The sequence below is a fragment of the Miniopterus schreibersii genome (genome assembly GCF_964146895.1).
Source record: "Miniopterus schreibersii genome assembly, chromosome: 5".
Lineage (NCBI taxonomy): Eukaryota > Metazoa > Chordata > Mammalia > Chiroptera > Miniopteridae > Miniopterus > Miniopterus schreibersii.
The window spans coordinates 10,779,210-10,792,417 of record NC_138106.1 but is presented as its reverse complement, the minus strand read 5'-3'; the positions used below and the strand labels follow the sequence as shown (position 1 = coordinate 10,792,417).

At 44.2% G+C, this 13,208-nt stretch overlaps 1 protein-coding gene across 8 annotated transcripts in view; it reads right to left on the bottom strand.

Moving 5' to 3' along the window:
• APP (amyloid beta precursor protein) overlaps positions 1–13,208 on the bottom strand; it is a 192,032-nt gene that overhangs the window by 72,428 nt on the left and 106,396 nt on the right. For 2 of the 8 annotated variants that reach the window (XM_081137586.1, XM_081137579.1), the window contains exons 7-8: positions 12,656–12,823; positions 10,344–10,400 (exon numbers count right to left, since the gene is read on the bottom strand). The exons of 2 other annotated variants lie outside the window; for them this stretch is intronic. In XM_081137586.1, the coding sequence (XP_080993712.1) occupies positions 10,344–10,400; positions 12,656–12,823 (225 nt within the window). The remainder of the gene's footprint in view (positions 1–10,343; positions 10,401–12,655; positions 12,824–13,208) is intronic. 4 more of the 8 variants (XM_081137580.1, XM_081137581.1, XM_081137582.1 and 1 more) reach the window with 2 other exon arrangements.

Genomic DNA, 13,208 nt, shown 5'->3' with positions numbered 1-13,208 from the left:
GGCTTTCCTGTTACATAATTAAATATTATCTTTAATTTTAATGAGAAACATTCATTTGGATTTCTTTCCTTCTATTTCAATCACTGCTTGATAATTATTTTTTTAAAAAATATAAAAGCAGTTTAGGTATCCAGGCTTTCAAGTGGAAGGAAGTGCACAGGGCATATTCCCGGAACTTTTTCAATACTTGGGAGTCCACCCCCTACCTGGGGGTTCTGAGTCAACTGGTCTGGAGTTGGCACAGGGCATTCATTTTGAAAAACACCCGCCTCCAGCTTCTGTGAGTAGAAGAGGGTGAGAGTGTTTCAGTAGCAAAGAGGAGAGGAAAGGAAAGAGCATGAGCTCTGCACGCAGGCAAGGCTTGACTTCAGTCCTAGCCAGGCTGGGACCCAGGGCACTCAGGTGAGCACCCTGTGTGCCAGCTGCTTCATCTATCACACCAACGTCCCAGGGGCTGGGAAAATGAGGTCCACACCCTGTGTTAGCCACCCTGCAGAAAGGGTGGCACAGGGGCACTCCCTATTAGCGCCCTCCCTTCCTCCTTTATTACATCTTAATTCAAAATTTAGCGCTTATGCCACCAAAGGAAAATGAGCTACTTTCATTTCAAATCTGCTGAAACGGAATCACACACAGGATCATGAAGTACCATCTACAGGAAAACATGGACTTTTTTCTAAAAAGTCTTCAGTATGACTTGGATAAAAGGTTGAAATGATTAAAAATGAGGCCTTAATTTTACAGACTGAAAAATCATTTTCAACTTAAAATCCTTTCTGTAAAAAAAAAAAAAAAAATCAAATATTTTTGACTTAATAAGTTTCCCAATGTGCACTGGAAATGGTATTTAGCATTTTAAATTTGTTTCCCTTTTTTTTTCAATCCTCACTCGAGGGTATGCTTATTGATTTTAGAAAGAGGGGAAGGAAGAGAGAGACAGACGTCGATGTGAGAGAGAACATCGACTGTTGGCCTTCATACGTGCCCCGACCAGGAGCTGAACCTGCACCTTTGGGTACATGGGACGACACACCAACCAACCGAGCCACACTGACCAGGGCTGTTTCCCAAGGTTTTCATCACTTTCTCATCATTACTGGCACAGCTCCAATGAGAACAAGTTAAAAGTTCTTTTGTTATAGTACAATCTGATAGAATGACAAAATTAGGCAAACCGTGTTTTACATTTTGAATAAATAAAAATGTTTGGGGTTACGTTCCCTGGTCAGGATAGCCACAGGCTGTAAGTGTGTCAGCCACACCAGGGCACCCTCTTTGGGAAAGTGGAATTACAAAGTTACCATCTAAGGAGAAAGGTTCATTTGCAAATACTGCCTATTGTTGTGGAAAGGAGGAAAACACTAAAATATGTGTCTCATTAGCCTAAGTTGAAATAAAGCTTTACAATATTAAGAATGAAAATTAATAAGGAATGAGCCCGTGAAGTATGTTTAACAGGAGTAAGAATATTTCAAATGTTAAACCTTTCAAGCACATGGAAATAAACACAAAGACCGAGTTACATATTTATTCCATTTAATCAGGAAATAGTCCTCCGAGTGAATTCTTGTTAGTGACCTCAGTTCCTCCAGCTGGGGACTTTAAAGGGCAGCTGCCTTTTAACCCTTAATTCAGATGTTTTAGGCACTCATCCTAACAATCTGCCTCAACTGGTGTGAGTGAAGATTTCCCGTATTCACAGCCACCAGCAAACCAGATCCCTATCTAGCCAAGGAGAGAAGAGTAATGACACCTCTTGATATTTTAAAATGAATTTAGTATTTCATGATCACTAGCCTGCAGCTGGTGAGGAGGAAGGAACATTTTAAGAAGTTTGGGCAGGGAGCTCATCTTCTGTTTCTTTAATATTCCTACATCCTGAAGACTCATCTCAGGACTGGCTGCCATCGTGTGAAGTCCGTGGTAGACCAGAGAGAGCATCACAAGGGTGGTGGCAGGGGCTGGGAGACCTGTGTCCCATTTCTTGACCCTTTCAAGGTGCTTTCTTCGGGGAAGGAGAGGCTCCAGGAACACAGTGTGTTCCAAGGCACAAAGGGACAGGGAGCTGTGTATGTATCAGTCCCTTTTGTCACCTGAACCACTTAGAAAGGGAAAACAAACTGGCTTTAGGAGGGTTTCTTTTTGTTTTGTTTTTTTAAACTTCCACAAAGCGTTCATACTGTTCAGACACCTCTGAGGTGCCCTAGGTACTGTGATATGGGCCCAGATTTCCAAGTTGGCCAGGTAATAAAGCCTCCATTCATTAGGGTCTACGGTGCTAGCCACTCCACATGTGGTCTCATTTAATATGTGAGAAGAAAAATTACCCGGTTACATATAGTGCACAGAGGGGAAACGCTATCATTCAACATCCCCACATCCCCAGACACGCAGCAGCAGGTCTGCATTCAGGATTAGGAAAACCAGGAAAAGGCTCTGAAGTTAATACTTAGAGCAGTAAAGGGCTAATCCAGCGACATGTCTGGGGCACTGGAAAGGGTTTGTTTTGGTTAATGAACAACATGAACTGGCCAAAAATATGCTTTGCTATGACATCTGTCCGCCTGTTTTCTAAGCTGTTCCTGCCCTGCACGCTGCCTGGTAAATGACCCACAACCAACGTTGAGCAGGGGCAGAGCCATGGCTCAGGGGCCAAGCGCAAGGGCCCGTAGGTCTTGAATCTGAACACTCTTCTAGCCCGGGGACCCGCTCAAACACGCTCACTCGTATCTTCTGCAAGCAGGCTTGCTGGATAGTCGCCTTCTCAAGGAAAACTAGGCTTAAATCTCAGGGTCCTGCATTTTTAGCTCTAGGTTTTGACCTCTAGCTACCAAACCCTAAGCGGCCTTCCCACCATCAGATTTTTGTGACTTTAACTTTCAGATGACCTTCACGGCAGTTTTCTCAGGCTCTTAGTAGACTTGTAGAATAGGCTAGGATATATATACCTTGGGCATGGGTGCCTGCAAGTAACACCAAATGAAAAAAATACAGCAGAAAACCCGCTTCAACTCACAGCGCCCTGCCGCCTCAAGGGGAACATTCAGCTTCCGAATCTCCGTGGAATTCCGGATGAGCAGCCCTTTTTCTTTCTGCACCCCTGGGAGGCCAGAGGGTACCGAGAGGCTGAGATAGCAGCCTGGATGTGGACTACGCTGCCTTGAGAGGGCTCACTCCTTCCATTACTCCTCCAGGTAAAATTACAGTAATTCACATTGTTAAAATGTGGTTTGTATTATGGAGAAAAAGAAAAGTGGAGCAGGGTTGAGGAGGGTCAGGAGTGCGGAGAAAAGGGGGAGGCGGCAGAGGGAGGGGGTGGCCAGCTCGCTCTCACGGAGAGGCCCTTGTTGACACGAGGAGCCCGAGGTCCACTCTCCAGCGACCTGCTGCAAGAACACGGCAGGCAGGTGAAGAAAGGAGCACAAAGGCCCTGAGAGCTGGGTGTGCCTGGAAAATTCCAGGACGAGCTGAAGAAGTGCGGGAGAGGGGAGGGGGAGAGGCAGGGTGGAAATGGGAGAGGAGAGCCAAGGAGGGTCCCTGGGAGGGGGGGAATGTGATGATGTGATGTGATGTGCTCTAAAGGATCACTCTGCTAAGGGACAAGGCAGAAGGAAGACCTTTAGAAAGACAAAGAGGAGGGTGGTTTGGGAAAGAGGCGGGGAGGGTCTCATGGCAGGTCCCCCCATCCCCAGTCCCCACGCAGACGACAAGGATCATCTCACCACACTTCTCTTACCACAAAGCGCCGTTACCTAAGCCGCAGGCAACCGCACACCAAGGGAGCTGCGGCGTCCACATGCGTGCGACGGCTCATTTCAGGCTTTGAAATGATGCGCCGAGGCCTGTCACGGCACTTCCACTTCTCCCTGCAATCTCGCCAGTGCCTCGGAGCCGAGTTTGTTTCTGGGCCCGTGTGTGTGCGTGGCGGGTGTGTGTGCACGTGTGCGTGTGTGTGAGAGGAGCAGATTCGCTTTCAGCTTAGTAATGAACCCTGGCGCTGTACCCAATGTTCCTGTCACAAAATACACCGCCATCACTGGGGACACAGATGCCAAGGAAACACTTCCGTTCCCGTGTTTCCCCTGAGAAAACTTGAAAATGATCAGGGAGGTTACTTCAAAACGCTGAAAACTGGTATCACCTGCAGGACGCGGTAGAGATCACCCCCCGCCCGTCTGCAGGGCCTCCGTGTTAGACACACCATCGAACTGAAGTGTCCATGTGCCCGGTTCTCATTTTCGTCGGAGCTGACAGCCACTGCATTGTACTCCGTTTCCTGTTCACACTGAGGACAGCAAGGACGTGGGGCCCAAAACAGAGACACTGTGGAAAACCGCCCCAGTCATTCTGAGATTTGTGTTTCCTCAGTCTCTCAGGTGGCATCATTTTACAGTCTCAATGGGCTCAGGATGCAAAAAGAGGAAAAATCCCTCCTTCCAACAGTAACAACCGTGACCACCTACACCAGCCACAAGGCCAGTGTTTCCTTAAACACAGGCCCAGAAATGGCATCTAGTCAATATGCTGACATTAGCCGCTAACAAGGAAATCTGATTAGGCTCCTTTGCCAGCAGAGAGGCAGTGCGTTACCCCGATAGCAGTGACAACGGAAAATGAAGGTAAATTAAGACCTGTATGAGTCATCACCTTCTCACCGAAAATTCTATTTCATCCGGAGCGAGCAATGCCATCACTTAAAACGGCTGTGATTTATATGAGAGGTGGCAATGGGGATAATTTATATATAGGGGACATGTAAACCCGTAGAGAACCATTTTATGTGAAAATTTAATCTCAAAGCATGGCAGAGCTTTGCGGACTGTCATCTCAACTTTCTTTATAAAAGGGATCCACTTCTCTAATTCCAAAACAGCTAAAATCCCTAACGCGTGCGAAACGCAAACATCTGTCAGCGCCACCGAGTCTGAGTCAGAGGAAGCATTTATAACGTGAAAGTAGTTTGTGGTCCATAAATGTGGTACACACTCTCTAAAAGGAACAAAGGCACTTTCCCCGACATGCCCTGTGTCACTATTTTATAGTCAGTGCGATCACGGTTGGCAGACTATCAAATGCATCATGTGGACATAAGGTAATAAAAACGTAATCTATGCCATGTTTACTCTACTCTAGCCAAGCTACATTTCTTTTTTATGTCTTATGGACACGGATGAACGTGGGAATTTTGTCAAATATGTGAAATGAGTGTGAAAGAATGGATGCTGGTGTTATTTTTATTAATAGCTACATCCCACATAACACAATGCACCAAAATGGAAAAGCATCCTCAAGTCTGAATCTAAAAAATAAATACGTGAAGCCATAGTGATAATAACTGGCATCTAGGCTTTCTTAACCTTCGGTTACTGTGTTTTTGTCAATTTGCTGGAAGCAATTTTCAGCTTCACCAATGGTGGATCATAAAGGGTGGCCACCTGTCATGATCACTCAACACTCAACAAATGAGTTCAAAAAGTCAAAATCTTCAATGTTGTCCACTTTTCTAGAAACTAGCCGTAAAAGCCAGACGGAGCTGTTAACCTCTGTGGAGGTCTTAAGGATAAAACCAGTTTCATTTTATTCCAGCCTTCCAAAGCAAGCTTTCCTTACATTGGTATATTTTACCTTATATTGTTATTTAATTCCACCACACACGTGGGTCTCATTACGTCAATGAAACTCTCAAGTTATTGAAAGTAGGTTATTTAGTTTACTTTCCTGGTGTCCCTTAACATACCAAGCTCATCCCCAGCACATCCTGGGCTCAAAAGTAAGAGCTTTATTAAACCAGGGATTAGCTTGCTGGTCTTTTTTTGTAAATAATGTTCTATTGGACACAGCTGTGTCTAGTCATTTATCAGGTGTCTGTGGCTGCTTTCATGCTACAACTACTGAGTAACAGAGACCACATGGCCTACAAAAACCTAAAATACTATCTGGCCTTTTAGAGAAAAAAGTTCCAACCCTTTATTAAACCGCATACTCTTCTTTGGAAATAGCTAAAGAATAAAGCACATATATAATGAGCATTTTCTTTAACTGTTCTGAGTAAATGAGATTTTTTTTCTCTTCTTTTTAAATGCTGGTTTGCTGAGCAAATCAATTCTTTTCAAAGTCAGGGATTCTCACCACGGTAGCTCGGCGGAAAAGGCCATCCTTTCTACCCGCATCATTGCTGGATACCAAAGACGCGACTTCTCGTCCCTGTTAACCTAATAGATTTTATTGGCACTGATGTCGCCTATAATTTAATGCACTACCACGTCTTTTAAGGCTTTTAGTAATGCTTCGAATTTCATAAAAATATCACAGTTCCGTTCATATTAGGGAACATGGTAACAGAAGCTCAGGGTTGCTATTTTGCGACTGGAAGAACAAGCATGGTGCGATTAAGAACCATGGTTCGAGTCCTGCCAAAGATGGAATGGCCCTGACGTTATGACAGGACAGGGCAACTCTGGGGTGGGGTGGCACATTTCACTCAAAGGCCACGCCGAGTTACCTACAGTTTGCAAATTGTGAGCTCCTGAGAACCTGGGATGGTGGTTTGGCCTGATCCGATGTGTTCTCTGGTAGACGACTAGTCCTTTCTATCTGGGCCATTTGGATGTGAGTAGACAGCAGTCTTTACCCCTCCCCAATTGTGCACGAGGCAGAGGCACACCTTTACAGAGACCCTATGGCCATAAACACGATCCCAAGGGTCACCCGTGCCAGCAAGGCCACGCGGCGCCTCGAGAGACAGTCCTCCTCCAGCATACGCCGGGCCTGTGCGAAGCGAGGCAGACACGGAGGGGGTGCGCGGTGCATGTGAACCTGGAGCTCCAAGCAGGGGCTTGCTGGGCTAGTCTCTGCTTCCCCAGCAGGGCTTACGTGAGAGCAGGAAAACCACGAGCCCCCCAACGAATACCACAGTCAGGGCAGCAGCTCCTGCCTTCCCTTGCAAATGCCGGGAGCGACCCTGGTGGTCTCGCAAACCCAATTTCATAAACCTCTGCTGAGAGCCGGAGGCCGCCGACACTCGAACACGTCAGCATGCCTTCAAGCGCGTGAAAGCGCGATGCTTACATCAGTTCCAGCTCTGCATCAGATGCGGGCCCACTGTAGTCTAGGTCGGGGGTCTCAGCTGGGTGATTCTGCCCTCCCCGGCACAAGGACACATTTGGCAAAGTCTAGAGATATTTTTAGTTACCAGAGCTGCGGCGGTGTTATTGGCATCGAGGGGGTAGAAGCCAGGGATGCCGCTCAACATCCTCCCTGCGCCCACAGCACGGAATCACCCGACCCAGAGTGCCGGCGGTGTGGGGGCTGAGACCTTGCTTTAGGTGTTGTTTGCACCACAACTCACGGCAAAATGGGCCGCCTGTCATTCTCTTTGGTCAGACCCCTCGGTGTAGTCAGCTGACTAAAAATTGGCCTGATGCTCTGTGTGAGATTAAATGCCATTAAGGAGTCAGTTTGTTTGCCATTTGAGGTGCAATCAGGTGGATTGCACCTCAAATTTTACAAAAAAAAAGATCACGCTCTCATGTGAAACAAACTAATCCCTAGATATGTATATAATGTGGTGTTGTTCACAAGCCTGGAGGGTGAAACTCTTGCACTGTCCTAAATCCAAAAGGGTGAACACAAAAGTAATGTCAGGAACAATCTGGGTCTCACAGATTCTGTTTCAAATGGGGAAGGGATTTTTAATAGGATTCAAATCCTTAAGTTTATGAGTAAATGAAAGCTCTTAGCCTCACATCTCTAAACTTTCTATCAGTAATTTTGATTCTTACCTATAATAACCCCCCAAATTCACTGTCCTTTAAAATTGCAATGTTCAAAATTGTTTTTTATGACAAATATTTAAAATCTAGAAATACCTAATTTTAATAAGTCTTGACAGGAAAATTATTGTACTTATAATGTAGACTATCACACATTTTCCCTAAAATGTGCAATCTTAGTTTAACTGAAGAGCTTTTACTATCTCGTTTCACATTTATTATTTGACTAGAATAATAAATGTGCGAAAGGTGAACAAGCCCCTTTGATTTGGCAACTCACACTGAGAAAGCCATAAAATCAACCACCTTTTTGAAAAGAGATAACCCTCCAATTAGGTTGGTTAGGGAGTCCTAGGATGGAGAGGAGCCAAGTGCAAGCCCAAGTTGCCAAATCAGAGGGGCCTGTTCGCCTACCTAGTTCTGGCTCATTTTCTCTAACTCCAGTCTGCTATCTGCATTTGACCTCCAGACGACCATGACTTTCAATTCAAATGTGCAGCTTTGCTATAAATAAGATGGTTCAGTCTATAAATAACCAGAAATTATAGGTTTTCTCCAGTCTGTTTGTACTAACACTACAAAATCCTTCCCTTGCTGGGACTGAATGGTCTCTGTAGGTAAATAAGAAAATATAACTGCCAAAAATCGTGCTTCACCCTCCTAGAATGGAAACGTGTCAGCATCCCAAACAGATGGAGAAAATTACTAGGATAGAGAAAATTATCAAATAATAATGTTCATTTCCATTAACTAATGAAAATGGAAAAATACAATTATTTTATATACTAAAATAATATAAAATAGAACATAAAAATAATTATTGTTTTGTAAAAGGGTGGGAAAGACATTTAATTCATTTCAGTGTGCTAGGTTCATGGCACTTACAAAAAATGTTTTTAATATTTGTCATCCGCTTTCTACTATCTTCTGTATTTTTAAAATGTGCTTCTGAACTTCAAATATAATTTTTATAATCTAGAAAACAATGTCAGAACCAAATACTTGGCCATCTGGAGTATGCAGCACAGCCATAATATCATTTAGGTTTCAAACTTGGTCCTGCCATTTTTGATGGCTGGGGGAAAGTCACTAAAATCTTAAAGCTTCATTTTCTCATGTGCACAGAGGTAAATGCCACAGAGTATTCCTGAGAAAAATAAATGGCCCATGAAAATGCCTAGTAAAATCCAACATTCCTCGCAGATCAATGTATTATCAATCTTACAGTGTAATATCTAGTTTTCCCTAATCCTTCTACGTCTACGCACTTCTAATACTTTCAATGTTCTTAGAAAGAATGCTTTTTCATAGCAATCATAGGAAATATGTTTATTGTGGGCGTAAAAGCCACAGCCTTCAAAAGTTATACATAATTTGAATGCATTTGAATCTTATGGAGGCCATTAAAAAACTTTTCTATAACATCTTTTGTAAATTACATAATTATCCAACTATAATTTATCTTTAAAAAAAGATAATTGGTTTCATCAGTTTTGAGACTAGATTTTTTTATCAGGAAAATATAGAAAAATTCAAATTTCCTTGTGATTACCAAAGGGAAAAGGGGTGGGGTGAGGTAGAAGAGAGTAAATGGGAAATAAATGGTGACGGAATGAGCCTTGGGTTGGTGAACACACAATACAATATACAGATGGTGTTATAGAATTGTACACCTGAAATCTATATAATTTTATTAACCAATATCACGCCAATAAAAAAAAATCAAACAAACAAAAAACGGTAATTTTCATTATATCTAAGTTACAATTGAAAGTGTGTGTTTTGATCCAGCAACCACAAGCGTCAATAGTGTAAACCATCCCTAACCTAATGCTGGATAAATCCATTTCTGGATATAATCCAAATTTAAAAGTGAGTAATTGTGAGTCTGACACCACGTTGTTAAACTCAGCTAGACTGACACACCAACGGAAATCATCACAAAGCACGGACATTGTATGGTAGGCTGATACAATACCCCTTTAGAGGAAGCTCTTTCTCTACATCTTTGTGATGATGTCCCAGCAGGGTGCATTCAGAGACAGGCAGAAGAAATGGTTCTGAATTCTCAAAGTGACCTTTCACTTCCTAAAGCCTAGGAGCTGTCTTACAACACACACAGCTGAAGCCAGTGTATACACACTAGTACCAGTAGTTAGTACAATGCATGCACGTTACATATTTTTTTCTGGGAAACAAGTCATTTATAAACATAGCCTCTTGTTAAACCATGGCATCTGTGAGCTTTAGGAAATAAAACAGTGATGCCAAATAAGACACAATAGTAGTGTTGTATTTACAACATTTTATAGAACCAGTAAACGAAGTAAAAAGGAAGCTGATCAGAAATAGAAGCAGTTTAATAAATGCCTTTAGCCGGATACGTGAAGTTATATGGCAAAATCAGACTTAGTTTCAAGCAAAGCAATGGAAATAGACATTTTATTAAAAGACAGGTAAGTGTTCAAGAAACACAGAACCATGCAAAGAAGTTGACGATGCTAGACTGAAAATCCAGCCATGCAATGTACTCCTCCCTCCCTCCCTCCCCTCAAGTGAATTACAACATACGTTCAACAGGATCTCGGGGAAGAGGCTCCTGGGTAGTCTTGAGTAAGCTTTGGGACACTATGGAGAAAATAAAAGAACATAACTAAAAAACAAAAATAGAAACATGGGAATGGCGGCTGAAACTCACACGATTCCACTAGCCAAAGAAAAAGAAAACAAAATAATGGAATTAAAAACAAAAACTAAACAAATATCCTGAGCTTTGGCCCCCCAGCATGGAACCATGTCAACAGAGAAACATATGATATATTTGCACAATGACATCTTAGACTGCTGGACACTTCGTCTCCGACAGGATACCTAAGTACCCTGCTGAAGGATTCCTTGCTTCCACGCTCCCTCCTTAGTGCCCGGCGTCCCCAGCTCCCTTCTATCCACTCTCCAGGGCATCTCTGTCGTTTCAGCTGTTCACAGGGCAGCCTCTTGCTCTGGGCTCTGGCTATTTGCTGGGGCTTTACTCTTCACTTATCTGTCAACCTTTCTAACTGACCTTCAGCCTCTCAGTTTTGCTTCCTTGATAAATTATTCTGTAACCCACTTCCCCTGAAACTGAGCACTGCCTGGCTTATCCATTACATCTTTGTCTGCAGCATGAACCTTTTGCAGATCTCAGCAAAATGTGTACCACCCAGGGCACCTCCAGAGGCTCCATCTGACCTGTGGTGCCTGCTGCTTGCTCCGGGCCTGAATCAAACGAAACTGACCACGTGCAGAGGGGAGAGGCTGCCATAGGGTTTGCTGTTGTTTTGGGCGGCTGTTTCTAACTCTTGAGGCAAATCCATCACTGCTAATAACTTCTTAAAACCCTCTTTCTTATACGTTATATGCATACATATTTATACTCCCCCAAAAATCCATTTGGGAAAAGAAGGAAAAGGTTGGAAATATACCAGATCTCTCCCAGCAGCTAAACCAGTTAGAATCACTTTCACAAAGGCCCTTTGTTCAAGAAGGTCCAGGCGACAGAATCCCCCATTATGCTCCCTGTTACCTGACCTAATTAACGGCTTTGTTTGAAAGTGAAGAAAGGACTTTTTTGAGCTAGAAGCTGCAACCATCTACTCAGAGCCAGAAAAGATGCCCCTGAGGTTACCTGTCCCTGCACCTGTTCGCACACGGGACAGAAGGGGAGCGTCTCTTACACCGGAGACCATCAGGAACTTTTCCACCAGACTCCATCTGGATACTGGGCTTCACAATAGAAGGTCCTAACAGTGCAGGTCCTGTTTTTGTTTAGCTTAATCCTCCGATCACACCGGAAAACCATTTACATAATCCCTATAAATCCCAGGCAGGAAACGGTAACTGTCACTCTCACAAAGCAAGGAGAACAGGCAGGAGTCTCTCCAACAAAACAATGCACAGTTATTGAATTCAGTCTTTAATTTATCCAGCTGAATAGCTACTTCTTGAGTAGTTAAAGCTTCATACTCATGAAGATAAAGGAAATAAAATAAAATTTGGGATTTATTTTATTTTATGGGAGGCTGTTAAGAACAGAAGTTCCTATGTCCCGTGCATGACTTCCTGAGACCTACATCTGTGGAAGGAGTTTCAACTCGCATTTAAGTCATTGTGACATCATTTATTTACCCCCCAGGGTTGTAACAGCTTAAAGTTCAAGAGGCAAGGCTTTAAAAATTAAATTCCCTGAGCCTTATGTCATTGAAGGTTTGTCATATTAAGTCAGGAGTTGTCTTCTATTTCCAAGAGAAGACACCTACACTTGGAGTTGCAAATGTCCACATGTGAGCTCAGGGGCCACAAGGACCTTTCTCCCCTCTGGCAAGTGAACTGCATGTGCTCACTTAAGTCCCTTCCTTCACCACAACAAAAGTCCCATACGAAATGACTCGAAAGTACTCATCACAGCAAATACGCCTCACCAATGCAACCGAAGCACCGTCAGCCAGGCTTCAGTGGTAAACCTTATCTGCACATGTAGTGCACGTGCACAGACCCAAACACACATGTACACAGACACACACATATGTATACACATTTGCAGAACAGCCGAGAAGACAAAACAGCAACCCCAGCTTGGCTTAAAGAGAAGCACTCCAGAGTCCCTAGAGATTGCAAGACGGACGCACCACAGCCGGTGGAAGGACACATCCGGGCCATGCTTTAGTAGGGACACGGAGGGGGGAGCTCAGGATCGAACCTACCGGAGGAGGTGCCCCGTCAGAGAGGTCGCCAGAAATGGGGTTAGTGGGAGCGACAGGCCCATCCCCCAGAGCCAGGAAAACCAGTGTTACAGGGAGCAGAGCCAGTGCGAGAGACGAGAGGCGGCCGGGCCGAGGGTCACTTACTGACGTTGCCGCACACGGCCATGCAGTACTCCTCTGTGTCAAAGTTGTTTCGGTTGCCGCCGCATCCGCCGTAAAAGAATGGGGCGCACTTCCCCTCGGTCACATCAAAGTACCAGCGGGAGATCATTGCTCGGCACGGCCCCGTCTCGGCTTGTTCAGAGCACACCTCTAATCAGAGGAGACGTGGGAACCACATTTAGCGTGAGAAGGCACCGGCTCGCGGGTCATGCACACGTTTACTTTTCCAACGCTTTCGTCCTACCCGTGGTGACCCGGGTCGGGGTCATCAGGCGGCGCCTGCCAAACCTTTGCTGAGGAATTTAATGACCCAGCAGGCCTTTAGGATTACCTTGGACACAAAGCAGTGCATTCAGGTCTGGTTTAACGTGCAGCTCTCAGAAGTAATAAGAGGGTTCCAGCTGGAGGTGAACAATCTTTGAGCTTAATATTAAATGCCTTAAGGTATAACTGCACATCAAAACATTGCTTCACTATAAAAAATAACCTTTTAAAATAACTTCCAACTACATAACAGGTAAAAGGATTGTGTCTG